The sequence below is a fragment of the Blennius ocellaris genome, assembly GCF_963422515.1.
Source record: "Blennius ocellaris genome assembly, chromosome: 23".
NCBI classification, from domain to species: Eukaryota; Metazoa; Chordata; class Actinopteri; order Blenniiformes; family Blenniidae; genus Blennius; species Blennius ocellaris.
This window is the reverse complement of record NC_137672.1, coordinates 2,773,836-2,799,989: the sequence shown is the minus strand read 5'-3', so window position 1 is coordinate 2,799,989 and position 26,154 is coordinate 2,773,836. Positions and strand designations below refer to the sequence as shown.

The following is a 26,154-nucleotide window of genomic DNA, read 5'->3' as shown; positions in this document are numbered from 1 at the left end:
GAGGCGTTCTAACAGCCCAGGGGCCTCGCCGCTTCACATGGTGCCGAAGGTAGACGGGTCATGGCGGCCATGTGGAGATTTTCGCCGCCTTAACAATGTCACTGTGCACGATCGCTATCCCGTTCCACATATTCAAGACTTTTCTGTGCGTTTGGCACGTCTGTGTTTTCTAAAGTGGACCTGGTGGCGGTTCTCACCAGGTTCCTGTGTGCAGATGATGTGCCTAAGACTGCAGTGATTACCCCGTTCAGGCTTTTTGAGTTCCTGCGCATGCCTTTTGGCCTTAAAGGGCCAGCACAGACTTTTCAGAGGTTGATGGACTCGGTGCTGCGCGACCTCGCTTTCGTGTTTGTTTACCTGGACGACATCTTGGTGGCTAGTTCTTCAGCTGAGGAGCATTTGTTGCATCTGAAGCCAGTTTTTCAGCGCCTTGAGGAACACGGCCTTATCGTCAACCCTGCCAAGTGCCAGTTTGGTCTGCCTGTGATTGACTGTTTGGGTCATGGTATTCCAGCTCAGGGTGCCATTCCGTTGTCTTCTAAGGTGCAGGCGGTGACAGATTTCCCTCGTCCGGCCTCGGTTAAGGCCCTGCAGGAGTTTTTGGGCATGATTAATTTCTACAACCGTTTTCTTCCGCGTGCCGCCACCTTCTGCAGCCACTTTATGGGGCTTTGCGTGTGAAGAAAGGCTCCGATCCAGTGGACTGGACACCGGATCGTGTCCAGGCCTTTGAAAGCGCCAAGACTGCTCTTGCTGATGCAGCTCTTGCTGATGCAGCTCTTTTAGCCCATCCAGCACCTTCAGCACCCGTCTCTTTAACGACTGACACGTCTGATATAGCGGCGGGGGTTGTGGAGGAACAGCAGGTGATGGAGTTTGGCAGCCTCTTGCATTTTTCAGCCGCAAGTTACGAGATAGCGAACGCAAGTATAGCGTTCTTGACCGTGAATTGTGTGGGGGCCACTAGGACCCAGGCCTCTCACCCAGCAGGACTGTGGGAAGGGGGTGTGGTTTAGCTCTCCCGCTTTTTTTGGGTGTTACGTGCTGTTCGAAGTTCTGTTTTGGCGGTGGCGAAATACAGACAAGTTTTACCTGCAGTTCCAGTGTGTCCTTTGTCCTGCCACAACATCTTCATTTCCTTCGTCCAGCTCCTTCTGGCCAAACCAATTAGTCTGGACTGTTCCAACTGTCCTGGTGGAACTGTGTCGGAGCTGCTCTGCTGAAACTTCTGCTCATGGAGTTCCAGCTCTCTAATCACTATCAGTCACATTTAGCTTGTAGCATCGCTACTGTCTGAGCCTCTCGGCTCGTTAAAATGTCCTGATGCACCTGAACGCATCACTCAAAGCCGTCAGCTCCTGCAGTTCAAACCAGACCAACATGGCGGCTCGGACACAAACTCTTTTATTACTGAAACAGTTCAGAGGAATGTTTCTGTCAGTTCTGGAGGAGAGACAGAAACTGCAGTTGAAGTTAAAACGCCCGTGCTGTGCTCTCCCTTAGTTTCACTTTCCCTTTCCAGCTGAGAACATCAGGCCTGTGGGCCAAAACCCAAAACCCACCAAGAGGCTCCGGTCTGGTTCCACCACCGGAGCCTCTCCAGGATTTATACTAGTTTTATTTTGACATTTCATTGTATTTTGCACCAGAATGAAATGAGATTGAAATAATTTTCAGTACTAACTGTTTGATCTTGTAAAATTATTAGAACATTTCATTCCACATACTGACGACAACAAAGAAAAACTTTGAAGTGTAAATTTAAAAGTTATTATAGCAATATTTTACCAGTCTGGATGAAACTGGACTGTATGTGGTCCCTGAAGTACATTAAATCTTATTTAATAATGATCTTGTATACATCTTATACACATGTGTATATATGTATTTATATTTTATACATCTTGTGTGTATATATGTATTTATATTGTATACATCTTTGTATTTGTTCAGTTATCTTATCTTAATTTTTAAAATAATCATATATTTGATGTTTGGTTTGTTCAATATCAACTGGTCCGACAATTTTTTTTTTTTAACCGATTCATCAATGAATCAAAAAAATAATGGACCGATTAATCGCTTATTAAAATAATTGTTAGTTGCAGCACTAAAGTTGTGTACATAAATCCCAGCAGAACATGCCATCGCAGGTTTGCACCATAGGATCAAAAATAGATAAAAACTGTTGACAAATATTAAATTAAAATGTGAACCAGATTCACTTCTGTGAATCAAATGGACGATGTCGGGTATTGTTTATCTTGAAATCTGCAGAATGAACGTCAGCCAGCTATGAACAGATTAACTAACGAGTCGCTGAGCTGCTCTTCACGTCAACAGTTTTCTGGCATCTTTTTCAAATACCGTATTTTCCGCACTATAAGGCACCTAAACACCTCACATTTTTTCAAAAGCAGTGCGCCTTATAACCCGGTGCGCCCTATATATTGTGGCGAGCACCGTGGAAGAATTGCTCTACTCCAGTCTGCTACTTGCCAGCTGAACAACCAGAAGCTTTTATTTTGACAACTCTAACTTCTCAACCGGATCTTCAGAGCAGACGACACTCCACACAACACCTTCATCACTCATGGTTGCACACCAACATTCTAACAAACCAAAATAAACTAGATGAAATAATGACTCCCTAAACTGGGGAACAAAAACACATAAACACAATCAACACAACACCAAGCCCAACAACAACCCACAATAACCTCCAACAACACAAAACATGAATTCCCATCATGCCTTGCGTCCTGAGCTCCTCAGTGCAGCCGATAGCTGCAATGCATTATGGGAGTTTCTGTTTGTGGTGTTTTAAATGCAATTATTGGGGGTTCTATTTGGTTTGTGGTGTCGGTAATAATTGTGTTGTGTTGTGTTTTTGTTGCTTAGTTCATGTAGTTTAGTTTATTACTGGTAGTTGTAAGTTGTCAACCAGCAGTGAAGAAGGTTTTGTGTGTAGTGTCCTCCTGGCATAGGCTGCAGGTAGGACTATCAAAATAAAGTGTGTGCACCTCACTGGGTGTTAGAATCAGTGGAAAATGTAACCTAATGGCTTTGAGCTATAAAGGTTGTGACCACTGGTCTATTCCATGCGCCTTATAATGTGGTGCGCCTTATATATGAACAAAGTTGTAAATTATGTCAATCAATGTAGGTGCGCTTTATAATCCGGTGCCTTATAGTGCGGAAAATACGGTAACCTTATTGTGAGCGATCAGTGAGTTCACCCCTGAATCATTTCCAGGCCCGTGAGGTCGACCCGCATGTCGCCACCAAATCATCTGCTCAACTTGTTGCTGACACTGCAGATTCCTGCACATTTCCTCCACGCAAGACTCGTCTCTGCGTTTCGTTGCTGCCGACGCCTCTTGTGGGAGAACACATCCTCGCCCTGTGACTCAATCCTGCCTGCTGGATGGCTTCTGATGCACCTCTGCTTTACTGTCTATGTGCCTTTGTTTTGATTTACGAGATAGTGTAAATACTCTGTAGTGTAACATTACATATCATTCAAATATTTACATTGATATGAGGTCATGTATATGGCACACCTGGAACTGAAGCACAGATGTTTGACATGTTGCTTTTGTTTGTTCATCACAACAAGACGATGCAGGAGAGTCACAGTTCTTTAAACCACAATTTGAGGAAGACGATTGAATACGTCTGTCAGCTTCTCTCCTCGCCACTCTTCAATCTCTGGCTCACGTCAGAGACGTGGGTGTCGCATTACAACTTGACCGTTCAATCCAACTTTATTTTCAGCTTTAAAAGACTTTGAAAGACAAAAGATGATCCCAAAAGTTCCAGAAGTTTTGTGCGGGGACGGAACAGAGAGGTACAGAGCGGTACAGAAAAGCGTAACCGGAGCCAAACCCGGTACCCGTTTCCACTGCAGAAAGTAGGTTGAAAAGTAGGCGGGGCTTAAGAGCTCCGCAGATATGTGACGTTACAACAGTCGTCTCAGCCTGGCGGCAGATATGGACCTTATGAATCCTCTGTTGTTGTTTACATCCTCCACTTTGCACTAGTTGTTTAGTTAACTGTTATTTTTTGCAGCAGCAGAAACTTCTGTGTTTGTCCTGAGAGAGCCAACGCTCCGGTGCCTTGCCCCGCCCCCGAGCGCCCCGGCTGGCTGCAGCACAGAGCTGCACTGCTGCTCTGCTCCGGGACACGGCGCCTTTAGCTTTCTGCTCAAACGCCGGAGCAGCCGCTGCACTCCGGCGCTGATCGCGCTCCTGTACACGGAGGCTCCGAGCGTCTCGTTGCATCGTGTCCGGGGTCCGTCCCCGCGATGCAGCGGCGCTGACCGCGGTTGAACAGAACGCTGACCGCCACTGCACCGTGGTTGAACAGAACGCTGACCGCCACTGCACCGTGGTTGAACAGAACGCTGACCGCCACTGCACCGCGGTTGAACAGAAAGCACAGACGCGATGCAGAGACAGACCCGGTACGGGGCGCACGACGCCATGCTGCAAACAGAAAGCTCAGACACGAGGCAAAGCCCCGAGCCCCGGTCTCCACTGCCTCACGTCCGCTCTTTCATGACCAACATGAAAGTTGAGCAGCAAAGAAAAGAAAAGGAAAAGAAACAACCAGAGCAAAGCTGAGCACTGACAGGATTCATCCAGCAGACACATTAAAATATTGAGGGTGTAGTAAACTGACCAATCAGCAGACGGCTCCTCAAACTCAGACCTGCTCCATGGTCCTGGTACCCTGATGGGGGGGGGGGAACCGCCTTTGGAGAGGTTGTTTCCGCATTCCTGCGGTGGAAACCTGAACCATAAAGGACCGTCCTGGTCTATTCCTGCACTGTTTGTGTGGTGGAACCGGGACTTTATTCAGCCATAGCAGGATGGATGAATGAATGAATTATTCTTTGCTTTAAATAGACAAGAAAAGAAAAGTTATGTCTTCTTCTACTTCTTGTCCACCACAGGGATCCTGAATTTGGTGATTTTCAAAATAAGGGGGGGGGATTTCAGTGACTCATGCTCGTTTGTTTCTTGCAGAAAACCTCAGTGACGCCCTGGAGAAGCTCAAGTTGTCGTCGACAGACAAAGCTACTGAGAGCAGCAGTGTGGAGAGCAGCCTGGACTGTCTGCTCAAAGCACTCGGCAACAGCAGTGAGTAAACTGGCCCGTTGTCCTGAACCACATCTCCTGCATTTACACTCTGTGTTCTGTCACCCGGTTCTGATATTCAGATATCTTAGCTTTTGCGTGGCGCAGATCCGATATGCCTTTGTATGGTGTGAACAGGGAAAGAACACACATGCATTACAATCGTTTCAGATCAGATAGAGGCCTCATTCACATGTACATATTCATCAAATATATACCAGTTTGACCACTGTGTGAACAGCTGATCGAATTGTCTTTCCCTTGCATCTCTAACGTCCGTAAACCTGCGACCATCTCGTGTAAATTGCTGCACAGAGAACAGGCGGTGGAGAAACAAGCCGCATGAAGGCGATCCGACAGGAGCAGTGGTCAGATGAAGAGGCCACATCATGGCTCGTCTTTGGGAGGGGAGGAGCTAACTGCAGCGTATGCACATGATGCTAATGCAGTTCTGGCCTTCTTCGCTCCTCCTCTGCTTCTCAGAACTTCTCAGGCACCGAGAGTACACATGAGCAACGCTTCTGACTCGAGCAACGGTTCTGACGCGAGCAACGGTCCTGACGCGAGCAACGGTCCTGACGCGAGCAACGGTCCTGACGCGAGCAACGGTCCTGACGCGAGCAACGCTTGTGACGCGGCAAAGGGTTCTGATACGAGCAACGCTTGTGACGCGAGCAACGCTTGTGACGCGATGAGCAACGGTCCTGACGCGATGAGCAACGCTCCTGACGCGATGAGCAACGCTCCTGACGCGATGAGCAACGCTTCTGACGCGATGAGCAACGGTCCTGACGCGATGAGCAACGCTTCTGACGCGATGAGCAACGCTTCTGACGCGATGAGCAACGCTCCTGACGCGATGAGCAACGCTCCTGACGCGATGAGCAACGCTTCTGACGCGATGAGCAACGGTCCTGACGCGATGAGCAACGCTTCTGACGCGATGAGCAACGCTTCTGACGCGATGAGCAACGGTCCTGACGCGATGAGCAACGGTCCTGACGCGATGAGCAACGCTTCTGACGCGATGAGCAACGGTCCTGACGCGATGAGCAACGGTCCTGACGCGATGAGCAACGGTCCTGACGCGATGAGCAACGCTTCTGGTTCTGACGTGAGCAACGGTTCTGACACTGGCAGGTGTGATGGCGAGAATGAATTATAAGTCACTTGATAAAAATCCATTTCTCCTCGTGGTGAAAACTCAAGTTCAGGCAACAAATATGATCTGAGTGTGAAGACTTTCATATCACTATCATATCGTGTGTGTGTGTGTGTGTGTGTGTGTGTGTGTGTGTGTGTGTGTGTGTGTGTGTGTGTGTGTGTGTGTGTGTGTGTGTGTGTGTGTGTGTGTGTGTGTGTGTGTGTGTGTGTGTGTGTGTGTGTGTGTGTGTGTGTGTGTGTGTGTGTGTGTGTGTGTGTGTGTGTGTGTGTGTGTGTGTCCAATGTGATGTGTTTGACAAGTTTTCTTCGAGGTTTATATTTAGATGACCTTTGGATTTCCACTTCATGAGGATAGTCTTTTTCTTGTGATGCTTAGGAATACCAGGAACACACAGGATTAATTTTTCTCCACTCTAATCTTTGCGAGGTGGCCCGGCAGGGTGAGACCAGTCCAGGGTGGCCCAGGCATCAGGGCAACAATCACTACAGTGATCGCGAAATATGTCGGTCATTAGCGATAAAAATACCCTTGGTACCCTAATCCTCTTAAAACTGGTGTCGTGTCGGAATGTCTCATTATCACTCTCAGGGACATGAAGGCTGGTCTGAACGTCCGGGGCTAGTAAAAGCTTTGCTCGGGCAACTGAATCCTCTACACACCTTGTGGTGTTTTGCAATATTTTGACGTTTTCTCTGATCCAACCTGCTGAGATTTCTGATCCATGAAGCCTCGTCTGCTTTACTGTTGCTGAAACGACTCCAGTGTTTCCCTGCTGCTGCTCTTTTTGTTGTTTGTTTTTGCAGCCAGCGAGAAGGCTAGGGAAGTAGCACTGTGCTACTTGACTTTTCATCACATGTCCACATATTTTATGCTTAAAACACCTCAAAGCATCGATGTGGATGTTATCAAAGCAACGCAGCAACATGAACGTTATCAAAGCAACGCAGCAACATGGATGTTATCAAAGCAACGCAGCAACGTGGACGTTATCAAAGCAACGCAGCAACGTGGACGTTATCAAAGCAATGCAGCAACGTGGACGTTATCAAAGCAACGCAGCAACATGGATGTTATCAAAGCAACGCAGCAACGTGGACGTTATCAAAGCAATGCAGCAACGTGGACGTTATCAAAGCAACGCAGCAACATGGATGTTATCAAAGCAACGCAGCAACATGAACGTTATCAAAGCAACATGGACGTTGTCAAAGCAACGCAGCAACGTGGACGTTGTCAAAGCAACACAGCAACATGAACATTATCAAAGCAACGCAGCAACGTGGACGTTATCAAAGCAACGCAGCAACGTGGACGTTATCAAAGCAACGCAGCAACGTGGACGTTATCAAAGCAATGCAGCAACGTGGACGTTATCAAAGCAATGCAGCAACGTGGACGTTATCAAAGCAACGCAGCAACATGAACGTTATCAAAGCAACGCAGCAACATGAACGTTATCAAAGCAACATGGACGTTGTCAAAGCAACGCAGCAACGTGGACGTTGTCAAAGCAACGCAGCAACATGAACATTATCAAAGCAACGCAGCAACGTGGACGTTATCAAAGCAACGCAGCAACATGAACGTTATCAAAGCAACGCAGCAACGTGGACGTTTTCAAAGCAACGCAGCAACATGAACGTTATCAAAGCAACGCAGCAACGTGGACGTTATCAAAGCAACACAGCAACATGGACGTTGTCAAAGCAACATGGACATTGTCAAAGCAACGCAGCAACATGGACGTTATCAAAGCAACGCAGCAACATGAACGTTGTCAAAGCAACATGGACATTGTCAAAGCAACGCAGCAACATGAACATTATCAAAGCAACGCAGCAACATGAACGTTATCAAAGCAACGCAGCAACATGAACGTTATCAAAGCAACGCAGCAACGTGGACGTTATCAAAGCAACGCAGCAACGTGGACGTTGTCAAAGCAACATGGACATTGTCAAAGCAACGCAGCAACGTGGACGTTGTCAAAGCAACACAGCAACATGGACGTTGTCAAAGCAACATGGACGTTGTCAAAGCAACGCAGCAACATGGATGTTGTCAAAGCAACGTGGACGTTGTCAAAGCAACGCAGCAACGTGGACGTTGTCAAAGCAACGTGGACGTTGTCAAAGCAACGCAGCAACATGGATGTTATCAAAGCAACGTGGACGTTGTCAAAGCAACGTGGACGTTGTCAAAGCCTTGTCCAGCAGGCGCCGCTCTACCACCAGACGTCAGCGTTTTAAACCTGCAGCTCTCCAGGAGAAGCTCTGACATCACAACAATGAGCAGCAGCTCCTCCAGCCTGTCGGCAGGAGATTCACACCTCCGTGAAGCTGAAGTCCTTGAAAATAGTCCCAATGGTTGGAGCTCCATTAGAGCTGGAACATTCTGTTGCTGCTGCGTTGATAAATAGTTTCTCCAGGGATTAATAAAGTGATTGTGAGGTTTTGATTTGAAGTGTATTTCGAACGTGTAAAAAAAACACAACAACAAAACAAAAAAACAAGAGAACAGAACCTCCAATAAACCATATAAAAGGGTCAACACCATGTGTGCCGGTGTCTCACATGCACGGAGGAGCAGCAGCAGGAGAAGCGGGAGCATAGACCTATAGAACTAGAGTTATATACAGGTTTATGAGCAGGAGTCAAATTCTAAACTTCTATTGCTCTGTCTTCTTCTGTGATTGGTGAGTCACAGCGCCCCTAAAGGCCTGGCATGTGTACTGCAGCCCTGAAGCCTGTTGAGCCGAGTTCGTAGTGACGTGTGGACGGAGGTTTTTTTGAGAACCTCGGGGAGAAGAAGGGTAGTTTTGGCTCGTGTGGATGTGGGAGGGTCAAACAGAGGGCCTGGCTTGATTGGCTAAACCCCGATGACACTATATAGGGTTTGATTTGTGGTTTATTCTTTGAAGCAGACACTTTTAAAAAAACTGTAGAAAGTGAATTTTGCAAAATATGACCCCTTTAAAGAGTGGCCTGTCATCTGACACACACACACACACACACACACACACACACACACACACACACACACACACACACACACACACACACACACACACACACACACACACACACACACACACACACCTGTAACCTCCAGTCCTGCTGATTGGACAGTGTGATTAAAGGTCAGATCAACTTTGCTCCAACTCTTCATGTTTTTAAAGAATCAAAGCTGAAGTCCACAGTTTCACAGATTGAACATTGAGAGAAATGAATGTCAACATGACACATTTAGAGTGACGCCGACTGTTGTTTCCCATGTGGCAAAAGGTTCATTGTACCGGGAGAAGTGATGCCTGATCCTCATTGTGTTTGTCCTTCAGACACCGAGGCCAGCATGAAGATCCAGGAGATGGACATTCTTCCAGTGTTCCTGTCCCTGCTGAGCCCCCAGTCTTCCTGCACCCACAAAGTAGTCAACATCATCGCTGAAGTGGCCAAAAATGGTAGTTTGTTTTCCAGGCCCATCCTAATTACAACCATGTACGAACTGGAATACGTGTTTAACCTTTTACTTCTATGTTTTTTCTCAACTACAGATGGGTGGATTTTTATAGTTGATTATTTTCTACGTCTACTGAGGCCCTGTTTACACAACGTTTCACCTGACAACACCTAATCCGGTAACAAAAGGAGAGTTTCCACTGCAGCAGCAGACACAGGAACAACAATGTAGTTAGCATGCCGGGCCACAGGAGGGCGCTGTTGCTTGATTTTGTAATGGAAGCACACAGACGTGTGCAGAGAAGAAAAGGCTATAAACATGAAGACAATGTAGAGAACCTGACATCCTAGTGGACTGATGACACATGGGATGCTATCAGGGAGAGTCTCCACTATAAACTACTGATCTGGAGGGTCAAACTAGAACACTGATCGTGAACAGTGCCGCTGCAGGTCGGCCATGTTGGATTACAAGGGAAGGAAGGGGGAGGGAGGGGAGATGTGCAGTAACAGCACTCCATAGCCTCCACCAGTCTCTGAAGGAGGGAAAGAAAAGTTCTGCCTTGGAAGCCGGGATGAAAACATTCCGGGTACACAGCAGACTCCCTCAAAGTGAAGAATTTGTGCAAATACACTCGTTTTCGTTGACGTGTAAACGGGGCCTCAGAGAAACATTTGGAATTGTGACTATTTAAAGGTCACCAGGCTAGTTTTCCTGTGTGTTTCTTCTCCTTGTTTTGCTTCGTGCAGGTTGTTGTTGGTGATCTGATCTCTCTCTCTCTCTCTCTCTCTCTCGCTCTCGCTCGCTCGCTCGCTCTCCCCCCCCCCCCCCCCCCCTAGAGTTCATGCGGAGTCTTTGTGTGGAAGCTGGCCTCCTCCCTCCTTTAATCCAGCTGTTGAACTCCCCTGACCAGGAGGTTGTACTGCAGACTGGCAGAGCTCTTGGAAACATCTGTTACGACAGCCGTAAGTAGGAATTTGCTTTGCATTCAGTGCCTTTTGAGCTTTGTCATCGCTCTTACAGTCCTAACAGACGTAGTCATAAAAAATCAACTTGTTCTGATGATCATCTCAAATGCTTTGGTTTGTCTTCACCATATTCGTTCTATGAAGTCTGTGTAGATATCGAGCAGCTCTCTGTTTCACATTCATCGTCAGGAGCAGCTCAGTTTAGTTCAGTTCAGTCATTTCAAGGCACTTTTACTGAGAAAGACCCAACAATTCCTCACATGCTAGTCGAGGAGACGGTGGAAAGGAAGAGCAGGAAGAGACCTGCAGCACCGGGCTCAGACGTGGAGACTTCCTGCTGTTCTGGTTGGGGTGAGAAGGACCACAAAGACAGGGCAGATGGGTTGTGGGGGGGGGGGGGTTCACACCCTGGTTTGGAGTCTCCATTTAATTCAGCAAACAGAGAAGCGCTTGCTGCAGACGGATCAGAGCAGGCAGCGTCAGACTACCGACTCCGGTGACTCGTGGCGAGGGAGGAAGCTCCTCCAGCAGCTCACTGTCACCTTTATTCAATAGAAAAGTCTTTGGCCTAACCTTTAGAGTCGAGGCTGTGTCGGCCCGCTTTCCACTGTGCAGTACGTGCTGATGGCAATCCACCGTACACAGCCGTTACCGTTTTCCGTACCCCTTCGTTGAGGCACCCAGCACCTCGGTACGAGCTCCAACGCAGCCGTCTGCTGATCGGTCGGTGAAGATCACCCCTCTCTACCAACCACAATATTTAAAATAGCTAATTGGCTGGAACCACACAACAAATGTACTGTACCGTGCTGTACCGTACCATACCTTACTATACTGTCCTGTCCTGTGCAGTGGAAACGAGAACCTCCAGTGAGCAGCACTGGGAGAACCAAGTGTTCTTCTGGGCCGGTATGGGACTAACGGCTCTTTAAAACTTGGATGGAGTTTGGTTGTTAAGAGCTGTGCAGGTTGATGGGAGGATTTTAAATTGTATTGTAGAAGGTCATGTTGAAGTGATGTGATCCCTCCTGCTGGTTCCTGTCAGGACTCTGGCTGCAGCATTGTGGATCAATCGAAGACGTGTTCAGCAGTTATTCTGACACCTTGATAATGGGGAGTTACAATAGTCGCCTCTGGAGGTAACGAATGATGGCTTCGTTTTTCAGCGTCACTCTGAATCAACATACATGGTGGCGTCTGCTCTCTTTCTGACATCGTAAGCACGACTAGAATTTGGCCAAAGTTGTGGGATCAGTGAGAAGTTACTTCCTCCAGCAGTTACTTTTCTCTGTCACTCTCGTTCCCGTGTCAATTACATCATGTAGATGTTTAAGTGTTGAAGAAACATTCACCCCCAAGTATTTGAATGTTTGTAGCCCAGGTGAAGGCGAGGCAGTGAAACCAGTGAATTCATTAGTAGGACATTGGTGGTCTGAGGCATTAAGTTCTTTAATGTTTTCATAGAATCGAGGAATTAAATTTTCGTGGAAATCTGTGAGCTTGAGCATAAAAAGGGATTGAATTTGGGGTCAAAATGTCTTTTCGGCCGTCTGAGCCTGGAGATTTTCCAGATTGCATCAATTCATTTGCTGGAGTCAGTGCAGCATTCACTCGTTTCTTTTTGTCTCCTGAGGTGGAAGACAGAAACACTGTTTTCACGAATTTTATCAGTTTTAGACGGGTTTTCTGAAGCATAAATCTGTTTATAAAGGTGATTAAAATGATGTCAATACTGTATGATCCACACAAAATAATTCCAGATGAGCTAGAAACCTGGTGAAAAACCTCCATTTGATGTTCGGGTTCAATGAGATCCAGTTTCTATCCTTTAACTTTCCCTCTGTAGGTGATAGTTTATGAGATTGATCTAAATTGACGATTTCTATTTTGAGTCGTTCTGATGAAGCACTTTTTCTTTGCAGATGTAAGAGATGAGCTCGCCCCTAATTGCAGCTTGTGCTGCAGCCCACACTACTGCTGGGTTCCAGGGGAGCTGCACTGTGCTGCTGGAGCCTTTGTCCTATGTTATTACAGTCTTCACAGTCTGTGACCAGTTTCATCGCCAACATTTATTCTGGTGTGTCTGTAAGAGGAGAATGAATTGGAGATGGATCTAAGACTGGGCCCTATAGCACTAAGAAATGTTCCCGGGATAAGAGGACTACATCTAGTTGGGAGGATGAGTTGTATCTCGCAGAGCAGAAAGGAAAATGTCTCATTGTGGGATTAGTTTCTCTCCTGACTCTTCATGAAGCAGGTGGGATGCAGTGTTTGCTCCTTAATTCTATGGTCATCACGTTTGGGGTGTTTTTTCACACGACATCGGCTTTATGATCGTCTAAAGAGACGCTTGGGGGGAAAAAGGCTTTCTGAGTCTGAACAGGGACAGAAGCTCCAAAGCTCTATGGGTTCATTGCTCTCCTCAACCTTCCAACAGGGCTCGGTGACTGTAAGTCATGAAAATGTTCCTCAGCCTCATGAGTTGTGAAAATCCCCGTCAAAGAGGACTGGAGCCTCACAGTGCATGTCCAGTCTGCCTCAAACCTGCTCAGTTCCTCGGCCGGAGCCCCTCCACCTCACCACTTCACCTCCAGTGCCGCCGCGACGACTCGCAGTGACGCTTGAGTTTTCTTCAAAGGGCTCGGCGGCTGTCTGGGCTTTGATGTGTCCGACAGACGCTTGCATTTCCTGCATGCGTATCCGTGCTGCAGCGTTTTGTTAAATCTCATTCTCATAAACCTGAACAATAAATAGACGTAGTTGGAGCCTCTGCAGACGGATCTGCTCTCTCTGGGTGTTTGACACAGTGGTTCTCACGCTGTGGGAAGTTCCTGGTACCCAGAGCGTGCAACCTACCCGAGCTGAGCTTCCTGCTGCCACAGTGCAGAGGGTCTCTGGTCATGTGATCCTCCCTCCCCTCCACAGCTCTTCTACCCACAGACTAGCACCACGGCAGCGTTCACACTGGGAAAAAACACCCCAATCGACCCACGTCCAGTTTCCCCCTGCTCTCGCTCTTCAGATTGGAGGATTTAATTCGTATAGTTTCTGTTTTCTCAACACAAACCTGAGAAGCCAGTTGTATGACACTGCTGTAACTTAATTATCGACTGTTGGTTTTTCAGCACAAGGTGTTAGGTTCAAAGATAGATTGCTTTGAACTTTATATGTTGCACTGCTAATTGAATGCTAACAGAATGTAGAATTGTGTGTTTTGAGGTTGAGGTGACTGTGCTTTGCCTTGTGGTTGATTTGTGTATTGGCCTCTTTGTTTTGCAGATGAGGGCAGCAGCGAAGTTGTCCTGGCAGGAGCGGCTCAGATAGTAGCTGAACACATTAAATCCCTCTACCAAAATACCGAGCCGGAAAATCAGAAGCTGTTGACGGTTTTATGTGGCACGCTGACGAACTGTAGCTTTTACAATGGTAATGACTGGTGTCAGTCCCTGTTTCCTCTCAGAACCTCAGACCCTGGTGCTTCTCTGGCTTTGACTGTTTTATACCTCTTTCCTCTCTTCTGTTTCTCACTGCTTCTTCCAGCTGATCTGCCTCGTTGCTCAGAGCTTTTTGTTTTTCTAGCATTAAATGTGTTCATCTGGCTGAATGTGGCGTTAAGGTTCCTCTTTCAAGGATTTTACTGGAGCCTCTGAACCGTCTGGTCCAGTTGGTATTCAGGATAGATGTTTGATACGTAAAGATTTCAAAGCAAAATCAGTGCATTTTCATCATGAAACTCCTTTAAATGGTGCTCAGTGGTACAACATACAGTGTAATGCTGAAAGCCCTGGTTCTCAGCCTCCAGGTACTTGGTGAACAGCGAGGTTGTGTGATCGAGTCACGTCCTCGAAAAACAGTGGAGAGAAATCACAAACCAAGTCGTTTTGATTGAAAAGTAAAGTTTTTGCCTGTGGTTCACATGTCGACAGCCTCCACAGTGATGTAATGTTGGAGTTCAAAAAATAGCTTTGTTCCACAAATCTAGTGACGATCTATGTTTTTTTTTTCTAGATTTTCAGCCCGGATCATTGTTTCCTCAGGAAACCATTGAAATGTGTGACGACGTCAGTCATGAATGATGCACATCTGTGAAGCTCCATTTGTGCTTTTTAAATATTGCTGCTGTGCTCCTGATGCTGTCATAATGAGACCTGAGAGGCGTCTCCGTCTCCCGTCCACAAGACGACTGCAGCTGGTCAACCTTGACGTGTTGCAGTGTCTTAGTGGAGGCTTGAGGACGGTTGTCTCCACGGCCCTGGTTTGCAATCAGACACGTTCTGAAGTTAAGTGATTTCAGGGGTTTCTGCTGCAGCGCCATTTCTCTCTTCATCCTGTCCTCCTCTGCTGTCTGTCCTGCTCAGTCAGGGACACCGGTTTTCAAATAAACATCCACTATTGGACAATTGAAGCAGGTTGTGTTTGTGTGCATGCAGCTGAATTTGAGGAGAGAGGAGTGAAGTTGACAAGTGGTGTGACTAGAGGACATCAGCTCTGATGCAGTGAAGAAGTGAGCCATGTGTCCGTCCCGTCCAGAGTCCATGTCTCCAGCCTGTCCTCTGCTTCTGTTGCAGATTCCCTGCAGGCCCAGCTCATCAGCATGGGGGTGATTCCCACTCTGGTCAAGCTGCTGGCCATCCACTCCCACAACACGGCCCTGACCGAGATGTGTCTGGTCGCCTTCGGCAACCTGGCCGAGCTGGGTGAGTGGCAGCCACTTCTCATGGCACCTTCTCATGTCACCTTCTCATGGCACCTTCTCATGGCACCTTCTCATGTCACCTTCTCATGGCACCTTCTCATGGCACCTTCTCATGTCACCTTCTCATGTCACCTTCTCATGTCACCTTCTCATGTCACCTTCTCATGTCACCTTCTCATGGCACCTTCTCATGGCACCTTCTCATGTTACCTTCTCATGGCACCTTCTCATGGCACCTTCTCATGGCACCTTCTCATGGCACCTTCTCATGGCACCTTCTCATGGCACCTTCTCATGCTACCTTCTCATGCTACCTTCTCATGCTACCTTCTCATGGCACCTTCTCATGGCACCTTCTCATGTCCTGCTTCACTTCTCATGTCCTGCTTCACTTCTCATGTCCTGCTTCACTTCTCATGTCCACTTCTCATGTCCTGCTTCACTTCTCATGTCCTGCTTCACTTCTCATGTTCACTTCTCATGTCAGCACACCTTCTCATGTCCTACTTCACTTCTCATGTCCTGCTTCACTTCTCATGTCCACTTCTCATGTCAGCTCCACTTCTCATGTCCACCTCCACTTCTCACGTCCACCTTCCCTTCTCAGGTCCACCTCCACTTCTCACGTCCACCTTCCCTTCTCAGGTCCACCTCCACTTCTCATGTCCACCTTCCCTTCTCACGTCCACCTTCCCTTCTCATGTCCACCTTCCCTTCTCATGTCCACCTTCCCTTCTCACGTCCACCTTCCCTTCTCATGTCCACCTTCCCTTCTCATGTCCACCTCCACTTCTCATGTCCACCTTCCCTTCTCACGTCCAGCTTCAGTTCTCATGTCCAGCTTCATGTCCAGCTTCATGTCCAGCTTCATGTCCAGCTTCATGTCTAGCTTGACGTCCAGCTTCACGTCCAGCTGGACGTCCAGCTTCATGTCCAGCTTCATGTCCAGCTTCATGTCCAGCTTCATGTCTAGCTTGACGTCCAGCTTCACGTCCAGCTGGACGTCCAGCTTCATGTCCAGCTGGACGTCCAGCTTCACGACCAGCTGGACGTCCAGCTTCACGTCCAGCTTCACGTCCAGCTTCATGTCCAGCGTCACGTCCAGCTTCACGTCCAGCTTCATGTCCAGCTTCACGTCCAGCTTCACGTCCAGCTTCATGTCCAGCTTCACGTCCAGCTTCACGTCCAGCTTCATGTCCAGCTTCACGTCCAGCTGGACGTCCAGCTTTATTCAAACTTCAAAGCGACAGTCTCAGTGTAATGAAGCTGTCATTCATACACTGGACGTTTCTTCGTGTTTAGACCAGAGATGAGTCGTGGTTCAGAAGTGAGGTTTGCTAGTTGGGCTGAGAGCATGTATGTGAGTGAACTAGTTACTAGGTTAGAGTAGGAGGGTGTGTGACGGGTTGGTCTGGTTAGTCCTGATCAACTGCTGTCATGTTCACATCCAAGCGGCCTGTTGGCTCAGTTCCAGCCTCAGAAGCTCAGAGATGATGAGTTATGTGTGAAGTAATGTGAGTGTCCAGCTAGCTCCTCCTCTACTCTCCACCACTGAGACGCTGCTTCAGCACTAGTAATCCCTGGTCCTCTTTCATCCTGAGAGCACGACACACGTCTGAACAGGAAGGAGGCCATTGATTGGGATTATTTTGTAACCCAGTAATGATGTTAATTGTCCAGCGGTGGTTTTGAGCGCCTCACTCTCCAGAGCGCATGTTAATCACACTGATGCTACAAATATACATAGGAAGACAGGTGGACTGACGTTTGTTGTACTTTGCACCAGTGAATCGTCAGACGCTTCAGTAGTTCAGAGGTTAAAGTCAAAACTCAGAGAATTGTTGTGCAGCACTGGATGCAACACTTCTCGTGTCTGTGATTCCGTCTTGTCCTTCCAGAATCCGGTAAGGAGCAGTTTGCCTCCACCAACATCGCCGAGGAGCTGGTGCACCTGTTCCAGAAGCAGACGGAGTTCGAGAAGAAAGAGATGATCTTTGAGGTTCTCGCTCCTCTTGCAGAAAACGGTAATCAAATGGTTTGTTTTTCACACTGAAAGCTCGTCTTCTATGCATGAGAGGGTAATTAATTGTAAGACCTGTGGACGTTTCCAGCAGTGTTGAAGTGTTGAAGCTTCAGGGAAAATGTCCAGTGATGTTCAGAACCTCATTAACCTCATTAACCCTTCAACATGTACACAAAGTGACACCGTCCTCAAAATCAGTCATGCTGGCAGTTTGTCATTCTCAAGTGTTTCTTCCGCTCCTATTTAACTGTTTACTGTGTCTGATTTATCACGACTGATTCATCTCATTTCAACATCTGGTCCCTCATTGATCTGCACAGAAATACTCAACTATTAGTTCTCGGGGTGGATCCAATCCAGTATCGGTTTCGGGTTCCGATATGAACATAATTCACGGATCGGAAAATTCCGATCCAACCTGCGGAGGTTTCTGATCCATGAAGCTTCATCTGAGCTCCTGCTGAAATGAGTCCACATGTATTATCCTGCCATGGCTCGGCTCGGCTGGCTGCAAACTGTGGACTGGATTTCTTGAAGGGACACAGGTCTCAATGAGACGTGGAGTCATGAGTCAGGAAATCCATTCCACAGTTTGCAACAGCAAGCAGGCTAGGGAAGTAGCACTACAGCTATCATACTTTTCATGACAACATGTTGCTGTTTGGACATATTTTACACTCAACGCAGCAACGTGGACGTTATCAAATAATACTGTAGGTGATCCAGTAGAAACATAATAATGTGGCTGATCCAGTAGAAACATAATAATGTAGGTGATCCAGTAGAAACATAATAATGTGGCTGATCCAGTAGAAACATAATAATGTGGCTGATCCAGTAGAAACATAATAATGTAGGTGATCCAGTAGAAACATAATAATGTGGCTGATCCAGTAGAAACATAATAATGTAGGTGATCCAGTAGAAACATAATAATGTAGGTGATCCAGTAGAAACATAATAATGTAGGTGATCCAGTAGAAACATAATAATGTAGGTGATCCAGTAGAAACATAATAATGTGGCTGATCCAGTAGAAACATAATAATGTGGCTGATCCAGTAGAAACATAATAATGTAGGTGATCCAGTAGAAACATAATAATGTAGGTGATCCAGTAGAAACATAATAATGTGGCTGATCCAGTAGAAACATAATGATGTAGGTGATCCAGTAGAAACATAATAATGTGGCTGATCCAGTAGAAACATAATAATGTAGGTGATCCAGTAGAAACATAATAATGTGGCTGATCCAGTAGAAACATAATAATGTGGCTGATCCAGTAGAAACATAATAATGTAGGTGATCCAGTAGAAACATAATAATGTGGCTGATCCAGTAGAAACATAATAATGTAGGTGATCCAGTAGAAACATAATAATGTAGGTGATCCAGTAGAAACATAATAATGTGGCTGATCCAGTAGAAACATAATAATGTGGGTGATCCAGTAGAAACATAATAATGTAGGTGATCCAGTAGAAACATAATAATGTAGGTGATCCAGTAGAAACATAATAATGTAGGTGATCCAGTAGAAACATAATAATGTAGGTGATCCAGTAGAAACATAATAATGTGGCTGATCCAGTAGAAACATAATAATGTGGCTGATCCAGTAGAAACATAATAATGTAGGTGATCCAGTAGAAACATAATAATGTAGGTGATCCAGTAGAAACATAATAATGTGGCTGATCCAGTAGAAACATAATAATGTAGGTGATCCAGTAGAAACATAATAATGTGGGTGATCCAGTAGAAACATAATAATGTAGGTGATCCAGTAGAAACATAATAATGTGGCTGATCCAGTAGAAACATAATAATGTGGCTGATCCAGTAGAAACATAATAATGTGGGTGATCCAGTAGAAACATAATAATGTAGGTGATCCAGTAGAAACATAATAATGTGGCTGATCCAGTAGAAACATAATAATGTAGGTGATCCAGTAGAAACATAATAATGTGGCTGATCCAGTAGAAACATAATAATGTGGCTGATCCAGTAGAAACATAATAATGTAGGTGATCCAGTAGAAACATAATAATGTAGGTGATCCAGTAGAAACATAGTAATGTAGGTGATCCAGTAGAAACATAATCATGTGGGTGATCCAGTGGAAACATAATCATGTGGGTGATCCAGTAGAAACATAATAATGTGGCTGATCCAGTAGAAACATAATAATGTGGGTGATCCAGTAGAAACATAATAATGTAGGTGATCCAGTAGAAACATAATAATGTAGGTGATCCAGTAGAAACATAATAATGTAGGTGATCCAGTAGAAACATAATAATGTAGGTGATCCAGTAGAAACATAATAATGTGGGTGATCCAGTAGAAACATAATAATGTAGGTGATCCAGTAGAAACATAATAATGTAGGTGATCCAGTAGAAACATAATAATGTGGGTGATCCAGTAGAAACATAATAATGTAGGTGATCCAGTAGAAACATAATAATGTAGGTGATCCAGTAGAAACATAATAATGTAGGTGATCCAGTAGAAACATAATAATGTAGGTGATCCAGTAGAAACATAATGTAGGTGATCCAGTAGAAACATAATAATGTAGGTGATCCAGTAGAAACATAATAATGTAGGTGATCCAGTAGAAACATAATAATGTGGGTGATCCAGTAGAAACATAATAATGTAGGTGATCCAGTAGAAACATAATAATGTAGGTGATCCAGTAGAAACATAATAATGTGGGTGATCCAGTAGAAACATAATAATGTGGGTGATCCAGTAGAAACATAATAATGTGGGTGATCCAGTAGAAACATAATAATGTAGGTGATCCAGTAGAAACATAATAATGTAGGTGATCCAGTAGAAACATAATAATGTGGCTGATCCAGTAGAAACATAATAATGTGGCTGATCCAGTAGAAACATAATAATGTGGCTGATCCAGTAGAAACATAATAATGTGGCTGATCCAGTAGAAACATAATAATGTAGGTGATCCAGTAGAAACCTAATAATGTAGGTGATCCAGTAGAAACCTAATAATGTGGCTGATCCAGTAGAAACCTAATAATGTGGCTGATCCAGTAGAAACATAATAATGTGGCTGATCCAGTAGAAACATAATAATGTGGCTGATCCAGTAGAAACATAATAATGTGGGTGATCCAGTAGAAACATAATAATGTAGGTGATCCAGTAGAAACATAATAATGTGGCTGATCCAGTAGAAACATAATAATGTGGCTGATCCAGTAGAAACATAATAATGTGGGTGATCCAGTAGAAACATAATAATGTGGCTGATCCAGTAGAAACATAATAATGTAGGTGATCCAGTAGAAACATAATAATGTGGCTGATCCAGTAGAAACATAATAATGTGGCTGATCCAGTAGAAACATAATAATGTAGGTGATCCAGTAGAAACATAATAATGTAGGTGATCCAGTAGAAACATAGTAATGTAGGTGATCCAGTAGAAACATAATCATGTGGGTGATCCAGTGGAAACATAATCATGTGGCTGATCCAGTAGAAACATAATAATGTGGCTGATCCAGTAGAAACATAATAATGTGGGTGATCCAGTAGAAACATAATAATGTAGGTGATCCAGTAGAAACATAATAATGTAGGTGATCCAGTAGAAACATAATAATGTAGGTGATCCAGTAGAAACATAATAATGTAGGTGATCCAGTAGAAACATAATAATGTAGGTGATCCAGTAGAAACATAATAATGTAGGTGATCCAGTAGAAACATAATAATGTGGGTGATCCAGTAGAAACATAATAATGTAGGTGATCCAGTAGAAACATAATAATGTAGGTGATCCAGTAGAAACATAATAATGTGGGTGATCCAGTAGAAACATAATAATGTAGGTGATCCAGTAGAAACATAATAATGTAGGTGATCCAGTAGAAACATAATAATGTGGGTGATCCAGTAGAAACATAATAATGTAGGTGATCCAGTAGAAACATAATAATGTAGGTGATCCAGTAGAAACATAATAATGTGGGTGATCCAGTAGAAACACTCACAACTAGTGAAATTCTAGTATTTCTTGGACTGAGCTGACGTCACCTCTCATGATGGTGGTTCTCAGCTCCTCCACCTCCTCCACCCTCACGGAGACTGCAGCCCAGCCCACAGCCGCCTCCTCCACCCCCTGGGTGACGTAGCAGCAGCTCAGCTGGTAGTTGTAGTAATGTACTGACAGTTTAAGAGACAGAGAGAGCAGAGAAGAGGCTCCTTGGCACATTGGTGGGCGTGTCTTGTTTTGGTTTCTCCTCATGTCAATCTTCCTGGAGGCGGGGCTTCTCCAGCTCTGTGACGTCATCAAATAGAATCAAGGTGTTGAGCTCCCCCACCAGGTAGAACAGAGAAAGATCACTGTGAACTCAATCTGGAGGGAATCAATGAAAAAACACTTTGGGGATTATATGAACCCCAAATAGAACTTTTATGGTGTTTAAAGACCAGAAAAGTCCATTTAGTAGAATATGGGTCCTTTAAAGATAGAACTAGTTTATTAGAGACCATGACGTCACTCAGACCCTCACATTGTCCACATGGTTTATAGAACTAGTTTATTAGAGACCATGACGTCACTCAGACCCCCACATTGTCCACATGGTTTATAGAGCTAGTTTATTAGAGACCATGACGTCACTCAGGCCCTCACATTGTCCACATGGTTTATAGAGCTAGTTTATTAGAGACCATGACGTCACTCAGGCCCTCACATTGTCCACATGGTTTATAGAGCTAGTTTATTAGACCATGACGTCACTCAGACCCTCACATTGTCCACATGGTTTATAGAGCTAGTTTATTAGAGACCATGACGTCACTCAGGCCCTCACATTGTCCACATGGTTTATAGAACTAGTTTATTAGAGACCATGACGTCACTCAGACCCTCACATTGTCCACATGGTTTATAGAACTAGTTTATTAGAGACCCACATTGTCCACATGGTTTATAGAGCTAGTTTATTAGAGACCATGACGTCACTCAGACCCCCACATTGTCCACATGGTTTATAGAGCTAGTTTATTAGAGACCATGACGTCACTCAGGCCCTCACATTGTCCACATGGTTTATAGAGCTAGTTTATTAGAGACCATGACGTCACTCAGACCCCCACATTGTCCACATGGTTTATAGAGCTAGTTTATTAGAGACCATGACGTCACTCAGGCCCTCACATTGTCCACATGGTTTATAGAGCTAGTTTATTAGAGACCATGACGTCACTCAGACCCTCACATTGTCCACATGGTTTATAGAGCTAGTTTATTAGAGACCATGACGTCACTCAGGCCCTCACATTGTCCACATGGTTTATAGAACTAGTTTATTAGAGACCCACATTGTCCACATGGTTTATAGAGCTAGTTTATTAGAGACCCACATTGTCCACATGGTTTATAGAGCTAGTTTATTAGAGACCCACATTGTCCACATGGTTTATAGAGCTAGTTTATTAGAGACCCACATTGTCCACATGGTTTAAAGATAGAACTAGTTTATTAGAGACCCTCATTGTCCACATGGTTTAAAGATAGAACTAGTTTATTAGAGACCCACATTGTCCACATGGTTTAAAGATAGAACTAGTTTATTAGAGACCCACATTGTCCACATGGTTTAAAGATAGAACTAGTTTATTAGAGACCCTCATTGTCCACATGGTTTAAAGATAGAACTAGTTTATTAGAGACCCACATTGTCCACATGGTTTAAAGATAGAACTAGTTTATTAGAGACCCACATTGTCCACATGGTTTAAAGATAGAACTAGTTTATTAGAGACCCTCATTGTCCACATGGTTTAAAGATAGAACTAGTTTATTAGAGACCCACATTGTCCACATGGTTTAAAGATAGAACTAGTTTATTAGAGACCCACATTGTCCACATGGTTTAAAGATAGAACTAGTTTATTAGAGACCCTCATTGTCCACATGGTTTAAAGATAGAACTAGTTTATTAGAGACCCTCATTGTCCACATGGTTTAAAGATAGAACTAGTTTATTAGAGACCCTCATTGTCCACATGGTTTAAAGATAGAACTAGTTTATTAGAGACCCACATTGTCCACATGGTTTAAAGATAGAACTAGTTTATTAGAGACCCTCATTGTCCACATGGTTTAAAGATAGAACTAGTTTATTAGAGACCCTCATTGTCCACATGGTTTAAAGATAGAACTAGTTTATTAGAGACCCTCATTGTCCACATGGTTTAAAGATAGAACTAGTTTATTAGAGACCCTCATTGTCCACATGGTTTAAAGATAGAACTAGTTTATTAGAGACCCACATTGTCCACATGGTTTAAAGATAGAACTAGTTTATTAGAGACCCTCATTGTCCACATGGTTTAAAGATAGAACTAGTTTATTAGAGACCCTCATTGTCCACATGGTTTAAAGATATAACTAGTTTATTAGAGACCCACATTGTCCACATGGTTTAAAGATAGAACTAGTTTATTAGAGACCCACATTGTCCACATGGTTTAAAGATAGAACTAGTTTATTAGAGACCCACATTGTCCACATGGTTTAAAGATAGAACTAGTTTATTAGAGACCCTCATTGTCCACATGGTTTAAAGATAGAACTAGTTTATTAGAGACCCACATTGTCCACATGGTTTAAAGATAGAACTAGTTTATTAGAGACCCACATTGTCCACATGGTTTAAAGATAGAACTAGTTTATTAGAGACCCACATTGTCCACATGGTTTAACGATAGAACTAGTTTATTAGAGACCCACATTGTCCACATGGTTTAACGATAGAACTAGTTTATTAGAGACCCTCATTGTCCACATGGTTTAAAGATAGAACTAGTTTATTAGAGACCCTCATTGTCCACATGGTTTAAAGATAGAACTAGTTTATTAGAGACCCTCATTGTCCACATGGTTTAAAGATAGAACTAGTTTATTAGAGACCCACATTGTCCACATGGTTTAAAGATAGAACTAGTTTATTAGAGACCCACATTGTCCACATGGTTTAAAGATAGAACTAGTTTATTAGAGACCCACATTGTCCACATGGTTTAAAGATAGAAGTAGTTTATTAGAGACCCACATTGTCCACATGGTTTAAAGATAGAAGTAGTTTATTAGAGACCCACATTGTCCACATGGTTTAAAGATAGAAGTAGTTTATTAGAGACCCACATTGTCCACATGGTTTAAAGATAGAACTAGTTTATTAGAGACCCACATTGTCCACATGGTTTAAAGATAGAACTAGTTTATTAGAGACCCACATTGTCCACATGGTTTAAAGATAGAACTAGTTTATTAGAGACCCACATTGTCCACATGGTTTAAAGATAGAACTAGTTTATTAGAGACCCACATTGTCCACATGGTTTAAAGATAGAACTAGTTTATTAGAGACCCACATTGTCCACATGGTTTAAAGATAGAACTAGTTTATTAGAGACCCACATTGTCCACATGGTTTAAAGATAGAACTAGTTTATTAGAGACCCACATTGTCCACATGGTTTAAAGATAGAACTAGTTTATTAGAGACCCACATTGTCCACATGAACTAAAAGACTTTGTCCTGCTTCCTTTTCTCACCTTCTACTGACCTCAAGTCTTCTTTAGAGAGAAAATGTAAACATTCCTACATTTCATACTTTCCTGTGGAGAGGAGTTTATTACTGCCTCGTATAAAATCAACAATAGTGAGAATAATAATAACAATAAAGCAAACACAGCTCTGGTATTGGAATAATATTGGTAGCTAATATTCAAATTCAGGTATGGGATCGGAAGTGAAAAAACCTGGATGGTGTTTCCCATTAGTTAACGTAAGGCTCGTTACGACGGCTCCAACTCGTGACACTGAATGAAAGAATAAATCAAACAATCCTCCTGACGTGCTGCTTCTCCTCCTCAGACCTGATCAAACTCCAGCTGGTGGAAGCGGGTCTGGTGGAGTGTTTGCTGGAGGTGGTGGCTCAGACGGTGGACGGCGAGCGGCAGGAGGACGTCTGCCAGCTGAAGATGGCGTCCGATGTGATGGTCCTGCTGCTGCTGGGAGGTAAAGAGGGCTGGCTTCAGTCCACACTGACGGCTTCTGGTGACATCAAGGTCTGACCAACATGTGCAGATACAAGCAATCGCATCCTCCACACTTGAGATGATGGATCCATATGTGAATGGATTTCACTGGAGTGTGATGTCTTTGGGGTTAAATCTCAGTGTTCTGGAGTGTCTGAGCCTTTTCAAGTTTTCTCTTCTTGCAGCTTCCAGCATGATTTCCTCTACTTTTCTCGCCCTTGTTTTTAAAGCTTATTCCCTGATGCCACAATTCTGATGTCAGGTCTTTGTCTCATGTCCACTGTTCTCCCTGAAACTCTTTAGTTCCCTAGAATATGAAAGTCGCTGAATTGTTCTAAATGTCCTCCTTTACTTGTGATCTACCATCAGATCACAGTGACTCAGAAAACTGTCATTCACTTCACTTTCATTCACAACTCGCCAACTGATGACACAAAAACCAATTCCACACGGGCGAACCCCGGCGCCGCGAGGGAGGAAACTCCCTTTTGAGCAGAGCCACTCGCGCCAAGACCTTCTCCTCTCACCCAGTCCTTCTTCAAACCTTTCCCATCCACACGGCGTCAGTGCAGGAAACATCTGCGTCCAGACCGCCTCA

At 44.6% G+C, this 26,154-nt stretch overlaps 1 protein-coding gene across 1 annotated transcript in view; it reads left to right on the top strand.

The window, feature by feature from the left end:
- LOC308147234 (rap1 GTPase-GDP dissociation stimulator 1-like) overlaps positions 1-25,592 on the top strand; it is a gene marked incomplete at its 3' end in the record, with an annotated part of 28,895 nt that extends 3,303 nt beyond the window's left edge. Inside the window, exons 2-8 of the mRNA XM_080519341.1 lie at positions 5,031-5,144; positions 9,644-9,766; positions 10,605-10,730; positions 14,013-14,159; positions 15,302-15,430; positions 17,328-17,453; positions 25,393-25,592. Of these exons, the coding sequence (XP_080375467.1) occupies positions 5,031-5,144; positions 9,644-9,766; positions 10,605-10,730; positions 14,013-14,159; positions 15,302-15,430; positions 17,328-17,453; positions 25,393-25,592 (965 nt within the window). The remainder of the gene's footprint in view (positions 1-5,030; positions 5,145-9,643; positions 9,767-10,604; positions 10,731-14,012; positions 14,160-15,301; positions 15,431-17,327; positions 17,454-25,392) is intronic.
- Between the last annotated feature and the right edge of the window lie 562 nt (positions 25,593-26,154).